This window comes from Phlebotomus papatasi, chromosome 1 (assembly GCF_024763615.1).
Source record: "Phlebotomus papatasi isolate M1 chromosome 1, Ppap_2.1, whole genome shotgun sequence".
Lineage (NCBI taxonomy): Eukaryota > Metazoa > Arthropoda > Insecta > Diptera > Psychodidae > Phlebotomus > Phlebotomus papatasi.
In genome coordinates this window covers 110,360,510-110,374,839 of record NC_077222.1, presented here as the reverse complement: position 1 = coordinate 110,374,839, position 14,330 = coordinate 110,360,510, and the positions used below count along the sequence as shown (strand labels likewise).

The 14,330-nt window shown below is 34.3% G+C and overlaps 1 protein-coding gene across 1 annotated transcript in view; it reads left to right on the top strand.

The window, feature by feature from the left end:
- Positions 1 to 14,330, top strand: part of LOC129810014 (uncharacterized) — a 58,011-nt gene that overhangs the window by 25,583 nt on the left and 18,098 nt on the right. Inside the window, exons 3-8 of the mRNA XM_055860226.1 lie at positions 2,966 to 3,073; positions 4,188 to 4,410; positions 6,197 to 6,320; positions 6,494 to 6,737; positions 6,811 to 6,971; positions 7,065 to 7,139. Coding sequence (XP_055716201.1) covers positions 2,966 to 3,073; positions 4,188 to 4,410; positions 6,197 to 6,320; positions 6,494 to 6,737; positions 6,811 to 6,971; positions 7,065 to 7,139 — 935 coding nt within the window. The remainder of the gene's footprint in view (positions 1 to 2,965; positions 3,074 to 4,187; positions 4,411 to 6,196; positions 6,321 to 6,493; positions 6,738 to 6,810; positions 6,972 to 7,064; positions 7,140 to 14,330) is intronic.

Here is a 14,330-nt window from a genome sequence, read left to right as displayed (position 1 = left end):
ACTATGAGGAATCAAATGAAATTTGCGCCTTCAAAATTACCCATTTTGAGTGAATTTTCTATTTGTGATCCTAGGACCTAGGAAAGAAGGGTTTGGCTGCCTATTTTTACAATGAAGATAAGGTTCATAAATACTTAACTTATGGCTAAGCTGGCTAAGAAATGCGGAACCAACTTTTTGGAAATAAAGAGAAAATTCGCATCGTTCGAAAGTTCACACGTGCGAAGCCTGCCTACATTCTCCTAGACTTCATTTTACAAATAATAATGGTCAAATTTCTTTTTATATATTATATTTACTGTAAATTTCTATAAATATTCGCCTCTATTTTTTTTTTGAGTATTAAACAGTGATTTTTATCTACGAAAAGATTTAATAATTGTTTTAATTCATTCAAATTCTGTGTTTATTCTGATCTTGCTTTATAATATTTTCTGACTATTCATTACTTATTTTTTAATCAAATATTAGTGTAGAAAATTCCAAAGTGGTCATGTTTTTATAAAAAACGAATACACATTTTCTTCTACAAATTAGTAACACTGTCTTTGCGAAATCCACAAAGAAAACCGACTTCCCCCTTAAAGCTGCCGATCAGCTGATCATAGAGGCTAATCGGCGCTGTTTAACCGATCTATCACTCACGGTTCACTCACGGTTCACTCACTATTCATACTTATTCACCCCCGATTAGAATTGGTATTTTTAAAGAAATTACTTAATAGGGTAAGGGCTCATAATTTTGGACAGTCTGCTTATAAGGATCGATGTTCCAAGTTTGAAGTGCATTATTTTCAATACTAATTGATTTTTTTGTTACTGTCTTTTCAGAAGGGTTGTTTAGAAACTTGGCAAGGGTTTATTATCATTGTTTTTACTAAAATTAGTCTTAATACGTTTAAAAATGAATTAATATGTAGAGGTGAATTTGACTCTTATTTTGGACAACTTGGTTATTAATTTGGACAACTTGGCTGTAAATTTGGACAGCTAATCCGCCTCAATAGGATGCCCATTGTTCTTCATTTCATGAACCAATCTTACCAAGTCCTCTTCCTGTTCATGTAAGGGAAACGTAGAATGTCACAAGAAGCCCGGAAACTTTCCATATCATTCATTAAAGTGAGTTGACTTCGGTACTCCAAGTACGTGCGGATTCGCTCATTCCCTGGCCTTTCCGGGAACTTTTCAAGGCATTTCTCGCTACATCTCTTTCGTAGAGATGATGCTCCTTTGTTTCTCCAGGCATTTGTCCAACCTAGTCATCACAAAAGCTAAAACTTCACGAAATTTCGTGAGAAAAACACCTGTCCAAAATAAGGAGTATCACCTCACTGGTGAATGTCTTAGAAAATTTCCCATTTTTCACACGAAAAATCTAATTCACAAGGCAAATCTCACTTCAGATCAAATGTACAAATCACTACTAACGTGAATCAATACAATATTCAATGAATATTCAATAATATCACTCAAGAAAAGCGAAGAAATATTGTTAGTACTTCACCACAGCTAATAAGACATAAGTAAACACGAAGTTCTGTCATATTTCTCGAAAGCAATTGCTCACACTGAATTTTCAACAAAGCAATTATAACTCAAATCATATTCAAAATTTAACGTATTTAGTGTTAAAATCTTCCAAAAAGAACAAATATTTAGATAGAATTCATTATTCATCAAATATTGGAATAAAAATCCATCATTTTAATCAATTTATTTTTAGTGTCCAATTTTATCCTCAAAATGTCCAAAATGAGAAACTGGTCAAAATTATGAGCCTTTCCCCTATTTACCAATTTTCAAAGGATTCAAACATTTGTTGATATATTTCAGACTTTATTTAATGTAAGCGAGTATTTATAGAATTTAGGAAATCTAAAAAGTTTATGAAGTTTTTTATGGCTTTAATTAACACGTTTTTGCAGTAATGGGTAAATGTGGTTATTGCAGAATATTCTGCACATTTCATCCTCTATCCTACAGCGCATTTTTCAACTTTATGCATCTGGTTTAATAGGAGATAATACGTTTAAGCTTTAGACTTTAGATGCATTATGAATTTTAATTAGAAATGATTTTGAAGTACTCATAGTATTTTCTGCACAATTAGAGGTTCGTTTTAATTGGAGTGAATTGTACCAAATACCAAAGAAAATCTTACAACTTTAATGTTTGAAATTCAATAAAAGAGAATGATGGTGGGAAATAAAGAGGAGAGTATACTGAACTACTCATTGATATTCGTGTTATTGAATTTATGATATTTTTGCAATAAAAATTTTTGAAGGTCCATTCTTTTATTTAGTAATTGAAGATGTTTCACCCAAAGTGAACTTGTATAACTCCCAATGGATTAATCCTTTTCTAATCGATGTTTCTGGAAAATGTTTTACTTACCAACGGCAAAGTGGAAAATACAAGTAGTTTATTTGTGTTGTAGTACAAGAGATGAAGTTCAATGGATACGATACAATAGCACTTGTAAGTAACAGAACGATGTGATAGAAATTATCTGTGGTCGGAACTATAGGTGAGAAATTCAATATTGAAGAATCAGCAAAGTGGTCTCTGTGTAAGCTGCTCTCTTTCAATTTGATGAAGGAACAACTTTCCGTATTTGATAACTAAACACAGTGGATGTGGATAGAATATGAGATTGATGATATAAATTTATGACAAGACACAACTTTAAGTCGATACGGAACACATAGAGGTTGAATCAAACTGTGACACCTGATGGTGATGATGCCTCAGTTCACCTCTTATATATATGCAGCTTCACTCCCTTTTTCAATGCAAAAATTCCAAATGCACCACATATGCTGGTGCAAAGAATTTTTAATTAAATCATCCACTCGGTGTGATTGACCGAGAATTTGCAATAGTCTGAGAGATTAGGATTGAAATTGCAACTTTTTTCCTCGATATTTCAGATGGAATTTTTTATTTGTTATCTTTTCAGGCCAAAGCTCTGGGTAAGGTACTTTTTGAGCAAGTATGCAGACAACTAAATTTACTAGAAGCAGACTATTTTGGTCTGGAATATCAGGAACCAGGATCCCACACAAAGGTAAGTCATAAATTTATAAACTACTACATTCCAAAAAGGATTTTATAGTACGCAGGAAAAAAATGGAAAATTGTTGGTAAATGTTTGTGAATTCCTACTGGGAACTTACGAAATGTTTGTGAATTGTATAACCAGCAAAAAAGTTCGTAAAAGATTGTACTTTCTTCACAAACATTGTTCGTAACTTGAGCACTTGACGAGGACCCTTTGTTCTTTTGCTAACATTTGTTCGTAGATTTTTGTTTGTCTGGCACAAATTTACAAATGTCTAAATTTTACAAACTTTTTTTGTGTGTTTAGGAACATTTACGAACAATTGTTTGTCAAAGTACAAAAAAATGTTCGCTAAATTATCAATTTGCGAACAATGTTTGTGAGAAAGTTTGTAAAGTTCGTAAAAGTTTGTACATTTTTCACAAAGATTGTTCGTAACTTGAGCACTTGACGAACATTTTTGTTCCTTTTCTAACATTTGTTCATAGATTTTTGTTTGTCTGGCACAAATTTACAAACTTACAAATAAATGACAATATTTTAAAAACTTTTTTTGTGTGTTTACGAACATTTACGAACAATTGTTTGTCAAAGTACAAAAAATGTTCGCCAAAATATTATTTTATGAACAATGTTTGTGAGAAAGTTTGCAAAGTTCGTAAAAGTTTGTACATTTTTCATAACATTGTTTGTAACATTAACACTTGACGAGAATTGCTTGTTATTTTACAAGAAATTGTTCGTAAATGTTCGTAAACACACAAAACATTTGTAAAATTTCGTAAACACACGAAAAAAGTTCGTAAAATTTTGTCATATGTTCGTAAAGTTTTTTCAGACAAACAAAAAATGTACGAACAAATTTTTGTAAAAGAACAAACAAATGATCATGTTACGAACAATGTTTCTGAAAAAGTACAAACATTTACGAACTTTTTGTAAGTCATACAATTCGCGAACATTTTGTAACTCCCCAGTAGAAATTCACAAATATTTATAAACAATTTTACAAAATATTTTTCTCTGTGCAAGTGATATTGTTGAGAATCTCAACAAAAAAAAACAGAAATAAATTTGTGTTAAAACAAGTGTCAATCTATTTTTTTGTGACACTTCACAGTATTGGCTTGATTTGGAAAAGCCACTGAATCGTCAAGTGGGATTATCTCTAATTGATCCAGTTTTGAGGTTTTGTGTTAAATTCTATACACCCGATCCAGCTCAGCTGGAGGAGGAATACACACGATTTCTGTTCTGTTTGCAAGTCAAACGGGATTTGGCTACTGGGATACTGCAGTGCAACGATAATACAGCAGCCCTAATGGCTAGTTACATTGTCCAAGGTACGTTCTTTGAGATTAATTGACCTCAAGGGGCGATTCTTCATTCTTTCAGTGATTTGTGAGAATTTGAAAGTCAGAGCGCGGAGATGTTGAGCGATGTGTGCTTGAAAGACCTCTATTTTTTTTTAATAAAAGCTCATTTATTTTCCAAAACCGTCATAGCCGTAAATACAGGGTGAATCAATTAAACAGCAACTAAATTTAGATTGCTTTAAATCTCAAACCGCTTGTTACAGCATCTTTATATTTTGCCAAATGATATTTCATTTACTTTGGCTACAAGCCCACAAAAGCATTTGCGAAATTTATTGTGATTTTTTATCCGGGAATGGCGGTCAAATGTGATAGCAGGATTGCAGGGTATTTGACCGAAAAACCTAAAGTGGCTAGCATTAGAGTTCTTCTACTCCTGAATGTGCCAGCCATCGTAAAGTGGTGAAGATGGTACGATATTTGCTGATACAAGAGGACCTTTTCCTTTGAAAACGTTGAAGACCGTTCCTTTGAAAACGTGATCCAAATAGAACTGAAGCCTTTTCTGTTATTGATTTTATTGAAAAGGGTAAATTTCTTGGCTTTTGGTAAACTTCTCGCTTTATTCAGTCTTCGTCGAATATTGCAAACTAAAGAGGCCTGTTTGCCCTGGGTCTATCAGAATCTATTTTGGTTCGACTCTTGCTTCCTCTCCCTAGACCCTAATTATTCTGCTGATTGCAGGTCGTGATTTTCCAATTTTTGTTATTGGTTCACCATTACATAAACTCTTTATTATATCCTGTTCCTCCAGGAATTTAAATTTAACAAATTTAAATTTGGCCGCTATTACATAAACATTGAATTCCTTAAAAGCCTGTATCTGTAATCAAGACAGAAAAATTCTCGACGAAAGAAAATTTCGGTAAGAAATAGTGGATGTTCCAAGAAGACTCAGCACCGTCACAAAAATTGAGCTTCAATACTTTACACAATACTTTCCAAGATCATTGGATGCAAATCAGTACGACGCTGACGGTACGATTTCTTTATGTGGGGCATTTTTTGTACTCCGAGATAAGGACTAAAACGTACCAATGTGTTGATAAGCTTAAGATGGTCATATCGACAATTTAAAATAGATACCTAAATGCTGAATGTTTTAGAGCTTATTTGTTTACTGCAACATAATATTAAATTAATTCGGTTTTAAATTAAAGAAAAATACAGCATTTTGAACAGTTGCAGTTCAATTGCTTCACCTTGTATAGAGTCAATATCCAAGGGACACCACAGACCGGTCAAACGTATAAAAATTGCTCAACATGTCCACGCTCCCCTATAAAAACTTAATGAAAATTTTGTGAAAATAGAAAACTTTATTAAGGAAACTGTGCCAAATTTCGGACATGTTGCATATAATCTGCAAAGTTTTAACAAAATGAATTGTATATCTCACTTGTTTTCTTTAAAATTATCCTAATAAAGGTAGATATTGCTGTGTATGATATATCGGACACCTGTCTCTTACCCTTCTATAACTCTTTCTAAGATTTTTGCATCAGCTTATTTATAGAGGCGCAGCTCTTTTGTTTCTTTGGCGTAATACAGTGTCTAGAAGTGACAAAGAAACAAGCAATTAATGGATTTTTTGAAAAACAAGAAAAGTGTCCCATATTGAAAGCTGTCCAAAATTTGACACAACTTCCCTAAAATGATGAGTAAAAATGTAGGACAATCATAAATTTATAGTGGCTTATAAGTAAGTGTTAAACAAGAAAAAAAGCTTAATGGAGTAATTTATCTTGTGCAGCTTCCTGTGGTGATTATGTCGTGGAGGATTATCCGGATCACACTTATCTGTCCTCCTATCGATTTGTTCCCCATCAGGATGGTTCCATGCAGAGAAAAATAATGGAAAATCATAAGAAACATTTGTAAGTTATTCGGAGGGAGAACTATAAAATGAACCAAATGATCCATAAAATGTGAATTTTTTTTCGGTATGGCGGAAACATTTGATGAAATATGCTGATGTTTTTCTTTTTTATACGTCAAATAAAAGACTTCTTTGCCACAAACACAAAAAGTCTATTTTATCTATTTTTAGCGGACAATCACCAGCTGAGGCAGATCTCAATTTACTGGAAACGGCGAGACGATGTGAATTGTACGGAATGAAGATGCATCAGGCAAAAGACATTGAGGGTGTTCCACTAAATTTAGCCGTGGCAAACATGGGTATTGCTGTTTTTCAAGGCATCACGCGAATCAATACATTCTCGTGGGCAAAAATTAGAAAAATTTCATTTAAACGGAAACGTTTCTTAGTAAAATTGCATCCAGAAGGCTATGTGAGTGCAAAAGTTATTTAAATTTCTTTTTTTCAGCTGCAATAAACATTTGGCAATAAATTTCTATTAATAGGGCTACTACAAAGATACAGTCGAGTTCTTCTTCGAGGGGCGCAATGAGTGCAAAAACTTCTGGAAGAAATGTGTGGAAAATCATGGATTTTTTCGTTGCTCAATGGTGCAAAATTATCCAAGACGGAAGGCGCGAGTGCTATCCCGTGGTAGTTCATTTCGGTACGAATGATGTTTATTTTATTTAGAAATATACACAAAAAAAAGTAGAAAAAAAATCTAATGTATTTTTTCTTCTCAATCTTTCTAATATAGATACAGCGGAAAAACCCAGAAGCAAGTTATTGAATTTGTTCGCGACAATTATGTCAAACGCCAAACATTTCAGAGGTAAATGAACATTTTCTTACTTAGCACTCATCATCACGTCTTTTTGTTCTTATGATTTTCGTTTTTGTACATCTTTTAAATTGAATATTTCTTGTGTTTTCATCATTTAATCAGTGCGTTTATTTATTTTTTGATTCCTTACAAATGGTTTTCTTATTGTTGAAATTTATTTTTTTTTAGTTGTTTTATTTATCTTACCCTGATATCGTGCTACACATTAGGATTTTGAGAAGATTCACATTAATTGTTGGTAATATGCATTGAAAAATGTGTGACTTTTTATTTATAGGAAGTGCAATTGATATAGTGATTATTAATTATTTAGTGATGAATTATTTAGTGATGGAAAGTCGGACTTGGCCCACGAAAATTGGTTTAGAATAGAAAAAATTGACGTAGAGTTTTTCTATTCTATTTCAACTGATTTTTATGGGGCAAGTATGGGTTACATCACTATATTTGCGAAGTGAACAATGAATAGATCAATCTATTATCTGACGATCACGTTGATCTATCACTCTGATTGGCTGTTCACGCTGATCGAGCTTACTTGATCACTCTGGTCGGCTGATCGCGCCCAGTATTCATTCTAATCAGCTGGTCGTGCTGATAAATCCCCCTGATCGGCTAATTGCCCTGATCCACTACTCTGATGAATTATTCCGATCGGCTGATCGCTCGGGCCAATCTCTGTGATCGGCAGATCGAGCTAATCAATCTCTTAAATCGGCTAAGTTCGCGCCGATAAATCACTCTGATTAACTGATCGCATAGATCAATCTCTGTGAGCGGTTGAACGTGTTTATCAAACTTTCTGAAAAGCTGATCGTACTGGATCAATCATTCAGCTCCGCTGATCACTCTGGTCAATCTATTTGTTCAGCTAATCGCTCTGGTCAAACTTTCTGATCGTCTGATCGCGCTGATCAATAGGTCTGATCGTGCTTATTAGTCAGTTTGATAGGCTGATCGCGCTGGTTGATCTGTGTGATCGGTTGGTCACTCTAATCAGTCTTTCTGATCGACTGATCGCGCTGATCAATCTCTCTGTTCTATTGATCACGTTGAGTAGTCATCCTGATTGGGTTATCGCTCATCAGTCTCTCTGAACGTCTGTTCGCTTGATCGAGTCCATTATTCATAGTGATAGGCTGATCCTGCTAATCGCCCTGATTTACTGATCATGCTGATTAATCATTCTGGTCATCTGATCACTCTGGTCAATCTCTCTGTTCGATTGATCACGTTTAGTAATTATCCTCATCGGGTTATCGCTCTGGTCAGCCTCTCTGATCGGCTGTTCGTGTTCATCAATATCTCTGATCGTCTGTTCACTTGATCGAGCCCATTATTCACAGTGATAGGCTGATCCTGCTAATCGCCCTGATTTACTGATCATGCTGATTAATCATTCTGATCATCTGATCATTCTGGTCGATCTCTCTGTTGGATTGATCACGTTGAACAATTATCCTGATTGGGTTATCGCTCTGGTCAGCCTCTCTGATCGGCTGTTCGTATTCATCAATCTCTCTGATCGTCTGTTCGCTTGATCGAGCCCATTATTCAGTTACAGCCTGATCCTGCTGATCGCCCTGATTTACTGATCTGATTAATCATTCTGATCGGCTGATCACTTTGGTCAATCTCCCTGTTCGATTGATCACATTGAGTAATCACCTGATCGGGTAATCGCTCTAGTCAATCTCTCTGATCGCGCTGATGAGTCTCTCAGCTGTTCGTTTGATTAAGCCCATTATTCACAGTGATAGACTGATTCTGCTGATCGCCCTGATCTACTGATCATGCTGATTAATCATTTTGATTAGCTGATCACTCTAGTCATTCTCCCTGTTGATTGATCACGGTGAGTAATCATCCTGATCGGCTGATCGTGCTGATCAGTCTCTCTGATCGGCTGTTCACTTGATCGAGCCCATTATTCACAGTGATAGACTGATCCTGCTGATCGTCCTTATCTACTGATCATGCTGATTAATCATTCTGATCGACTAATCGCTCTGGTCTATCTCCCTGTTCGATTAATCACATTGAGTAATCATCCTTATCGGGTTATCGCTCTGGTCTGTCTCTTTGATCGGCCATTCGCACTGATCAGTTTCTCTGATCGGATTCTGATGCTCATCAGTTTTTCTGATCGACTGTTCGCTTGATCGAGCCCATTATTCAATGTGACAGACTGATCCTGCTGATCGCTCTGATCTACTGATCATGCTGATTAATCATTCTGATCGGGTTATCGCTCTGGCCAATCTCTCTGATCGGTTGATCGCTCTGAGTAATCATTCTGATCTATTTCCCACTCTTGTCAATCTTCCTGATCGACTGATCACATTGATTGATCTATCTGATCGACTGATCGCGCTGATCAGTCTCTCTAGTCGGCTAATCGCGCTGATCAGTCTCTGTGATCGACTGTTCGCTTAATCGATCCTATTAGTCACTGTGATAGACTGATCCTGCTGATCACTATGATCTACTGATCATTCTGATTAATCATTCTGATCGGGTTATCGCTCTGGTCGATCTTTCTGATAAGTTAATCACGTTGAGTTATTATTCTGGTCGGCTGATCGCTCTGGTCAATCTCTTTGATCAACTGATCGCGCTGATCGCTCATTCAGATCGGTTGGTCGTTCTGAGGCTGATCGTGCCAAGTAATCATTCTTTAATCGAGTGATTGCGATGATCAATCACCCTGATCTTTTGATCACGCTAATTGATCATTCTGATCGATTGATCGCTGCGATAAATTTCGCTTATCGGCTGATCGTGCCGATCAGGCTCCATGATCAGCTAATCAGCAGTCACGAGTAGCAATCTTGTTTAACCCCTGCCTAAATTAATCAAAAATTAAGAAACTTATTTATAAAAACTCAAAAAACACACTTTTAAATGTATATTATCAACAATTAATGTAATTTGTCTTAAAATTTTAATGCAATGGTGTGATAACTTCCTTATAAGCCTTATACATTAAAGTTAACGACCTTGTCAGTCATACCTGTAATACTTTGGGTAGAAAACCGCCAAACACTGCATTGTATAGCCAAAAAAAAGCTCAAGTAACATCTAATGAAGCAGTGATTTTGAGAATATTGCCTCCCACATTTAATGTCTTCCATTAGTTGTGATTAAACATTTCATAGTTAATACGTTGATTTGTTACCCAATCCGTTGCTTTGAGATAGTTATTTCCTAAATTTCCCCCTGTATTTTCTTTTTGTACGTTTTGTATTTTACTTCGACTGAGATATAAATGAGCTGGTAGAAAAGAGAAGAGGATTAGGGGTTACTTTTTTTTACAAATTTTACATTTTACTGGATTTTAAATGTAAATATTATCCCTGAGAAAAAAGAATACAAAAATGGTTTTCCGCTACAAATAAAAACCTTTAGTGCAAAAAAAAATGAATAAACTATAGTAATATTTTTCTTTCGTTTAGTCTCCTTCCAGTAAACGCTTTTTTTACATGAAAAGTTTATCCATGCTGTAATAGAGTCATTCCATGAGGAACGACATGATAGTTTTGCAATATGAATATTTAAAAGGTGTAAAACTGTGAGAGCAACAAATGCTTTGCGATTGATATTTTTTCATCTACAATGTCTTATTTGGGTCGTTAAACTTCTCTTTGAGTTTATTCTGTTCATGTAAATTAGATTAATTTCGTTGCAACTTTTCCATTTACTATCATACACATTTTTTTTAATTAGGCGTTTAACCCTTCAACGCCCGATAAAAAAGGCACATTTGTCGCTGTTTAGAGTCAAAATAGATTTTGTAGATACCCCCAAAATGCAAGTTTGCAGGGGTTCAAGAGAATTATTATTAAACTGAGAATCTTAATCTAAAGCATCTAGATTTTCAGAATATTTCTATATATTTTAGAATAAACATTATCCTTAAAGTTTGAGAAGATTAACTTAAAAATTAAAAAACATAATGCACAGTGATTTCGTTAATTTTCGGATATATTTCACTGGAAAAATCGCCATATTAAATTATTCAATGTCAAAGCTCAACCACCCTGATCGTGTATCGATTCTGATAAGCTTTATCCCGGAAATTTATGTACTATTTCTCTTTTAAGGGGGTTTCCTGAATTAGGAGATCAATAATTAACTGGTTTTTTTTGGTTAGTTTTTCTTTTGATTTTACAAGATTGTTTTTTTTTTGTTTTTAGAAAATGTTTCGATCAAGAATTTTGAAATTTTCGATTAGGAGAAGTGCTCAGAATGCACATAAGCACCAATGTTCTAAGTTTTAGAAGTGTTATTTGAAACCTTAACGAGCAGTTTATCGTCTTTGCTTTTTCTAAAATTAACCTTAATACGTTTAAAAATGAATAAAAATGCAGAGAAGAATTTGATTGCAATTTTGGACACCTTGCTTGTAATTTTGGACAGCTAATTCACCTTAATAGGATACCCATTGTTGTTCATTTTAAGAACTTAACTTACCAAGTCCTATTTCCGTTTATGAAAAGTAATCGTAAAATATTCCAAGGTGCCCGGAAAATTTTCATTAATTCCTTAACCCATTCCTTACCATAGTATTATACATCATATGAAAATTGAGTGATTTTAGTTGATTTATTCCTGGGCAATTGTTATCCAAATTGCTGTCGGTAATGGATTTTAAGTAACTTTAGTTCTTCAATTACTTGAAAAAAATAGCCCGACTGAGATGGAAATACATTTTGTTGTCCTTTTATCGCTTCACGGAAAGTCATGCAAAATTTTTGCTAAAAAAGGCGGATGAAAAATTCGACATCCCGTCGAATTTGTTAAAATTTGCCTTCATCCTCTTTCCCGATTTGATTGCCAATTTGTGTTCTTGGATAGTTACTCCCTAGAAAGAATAGTCAAAAAGAATAAGCTTCTCCAGTTCAAGTGCGCGCGGATTCACGCATTTCCTTTCCTTTCTGGAACATTTTTTTAGGCTTTTAGCATGCAACTCGTTCATAGAAATGATGCTCCTTTGTTTCTTTAGGAATTTGTACAACCTAATTATCACAAATACTGAAAATTTGCAAAACTTCGAGGGAAAAAAACACCTGTCCGAAATAGCAAGCATCGCCTCACTGGTGAATCTTTGAGAAAATTGTCCGTTTTTCACACGAGAAATGTAATTCACTAGGCAAATCACTTTCAGTCTAATGAAAAAATCACCCTTAACGTGAATAAACACAATATTCAGAATTCTTAATAATATTTTTTTTAAATATCGAAAAAATATCAGTATTACTTCACCTCAGCTAAATAAAACTGATGCCCAGCGCACAATAAGTTTTGTTTAGTAAACATGTTTTTGATATTTCAATGAGAATGAGTGAGATCTAGATCTAGTCATCTCGCTCATTCTCACGGCAAATTTAGAAAACATGTTTACAAACATAAGTTATTGTGCGTTGGTCATGAAGTAAACAAAAATTTTTTGTCATATTTCTCGTAAGAAACTGCTCACACTGAAGTTTCATCAAAAGAACTTTAACTCAAATCATTTTCAAAATTTAACGAATTTAGTGTTTTAATCTACTAAAATGAATAAATATGTAGATAGAATACATTATTGATTAAATATTCGATGAAAATCCCATAATCTTGTTCAATTTCTTTCTGGTGTCCAGAATTACCCCCAGAGTGTCCAAAATTACAAGCTGTCCCAAATTACAGGCGTTACAGGTAGTCCTCCTAAGTGTATTTCGACCTTTACACACTAGGAGCAATTTTTGAAAAAAAGCTCTTTTGAAGAAACTGTCCCCTATAATTTTGTAGGCAGAAACGTCTTTTTTTAAAGGAATTTTTTAACGAAAATTGCTTCAAGTATATAGACCCATTAGTCTTTATCCTGTTGTTTTTGAATCCATTTTTGGAATAAAATATTAGGGCAACTCCCATAAGCAATAAAAATATTTTATTTTAACCTTATATTTCAGAAAACTGTATTTTTTTTTAGTAAGTAGTCTTACTTTTAAATTCAATAAATTAAATAGGTCTGATACGATATTTGACCTAAAAGGTTCTTTATCGAAGGTTCTTTAAAATAGCTTTCTGATCTAGCATATTATTTTTCTTTAATTCTTTTGCTCAACATATCTTCAAAGATAAAATGGAATATCCCATTTTTTGCTTGCAATAGCAATTATCGTAATTTTCTCATCATATAAGTCTGCAATTCTTGAAAGCAGATAGAATGCAGCAGAAGAATTGCTGATACGTAATATTGGAAAGGTACAACAGTTAGTGATCCAAGCAATGCATTTCTTAATTTAGCCTAGGTTTCCCTTACACGTTTTTACAAATTTTGGGAAAGTTTATGAGGAAATGAAAACTGTGCGAATTATTAGAGGGAGCAGTGTAGAAGAAGAATACTGGGCTAAGAATTTCTAATACTATACTAAAACTACCAAACAGTCGTGACAGAAACCAACATAAAGAAAAGTCGATAAAGCAGAGGCACTTGAGAACAGTAAAGTACTAAAAAAAATGTTTAAGATAAAGATTTCTTCATTTTTCATTGGAATAACGCCATAAGCCTTTATAATGCTATTCTATTGAAATATGAAAAGGGGACATCTTTCGCTTGAACATTTTTTACTACTTTACTGTTCTCAAGTGCTTCTGCATTATCAACTTTTCTGTGTGTTGGTTCCTGTTTTTACTGTTTTCCCCTGTCTTCGCATGTTCTAAAACAACCAAACAAGAGTCGATAATGCAGAAGCACTTGAGAACAGTCATGTGTTAAAAAATGTTCAGGGGAACGGTTTCCCCTTTTCATTGAAACAGCACCGTAAAGATTTACTGGCGTTGTATCCTAAAACCACAAAATAGTCGTGACAGAAACCAATACAAAGAAAAGTCGATAATGCAGAGGCACTTGAGAACAGTACAGTACTAAAAAGTGTTCAGGAGAAAGACTTCCCCCTTTTATTTTTGATTGGAATAGCATCACTAGTCAACATTATAGGGTTAATATTAAATTTGTATATTTTTTCCTTATCATCTGCCCAAGTATTAACCGATTCATTGAACTGTGCTGCTATATCGCGAATTTGTGGACAGAATTGCGCAAAATCAGTTTGAGTTTCTGGTGGAAAGACCAAATAGAATTTAAAATTAGCGTTTGAGCGATAAGAGGAGCTTTATTTTGTGGGAGAGAGATAA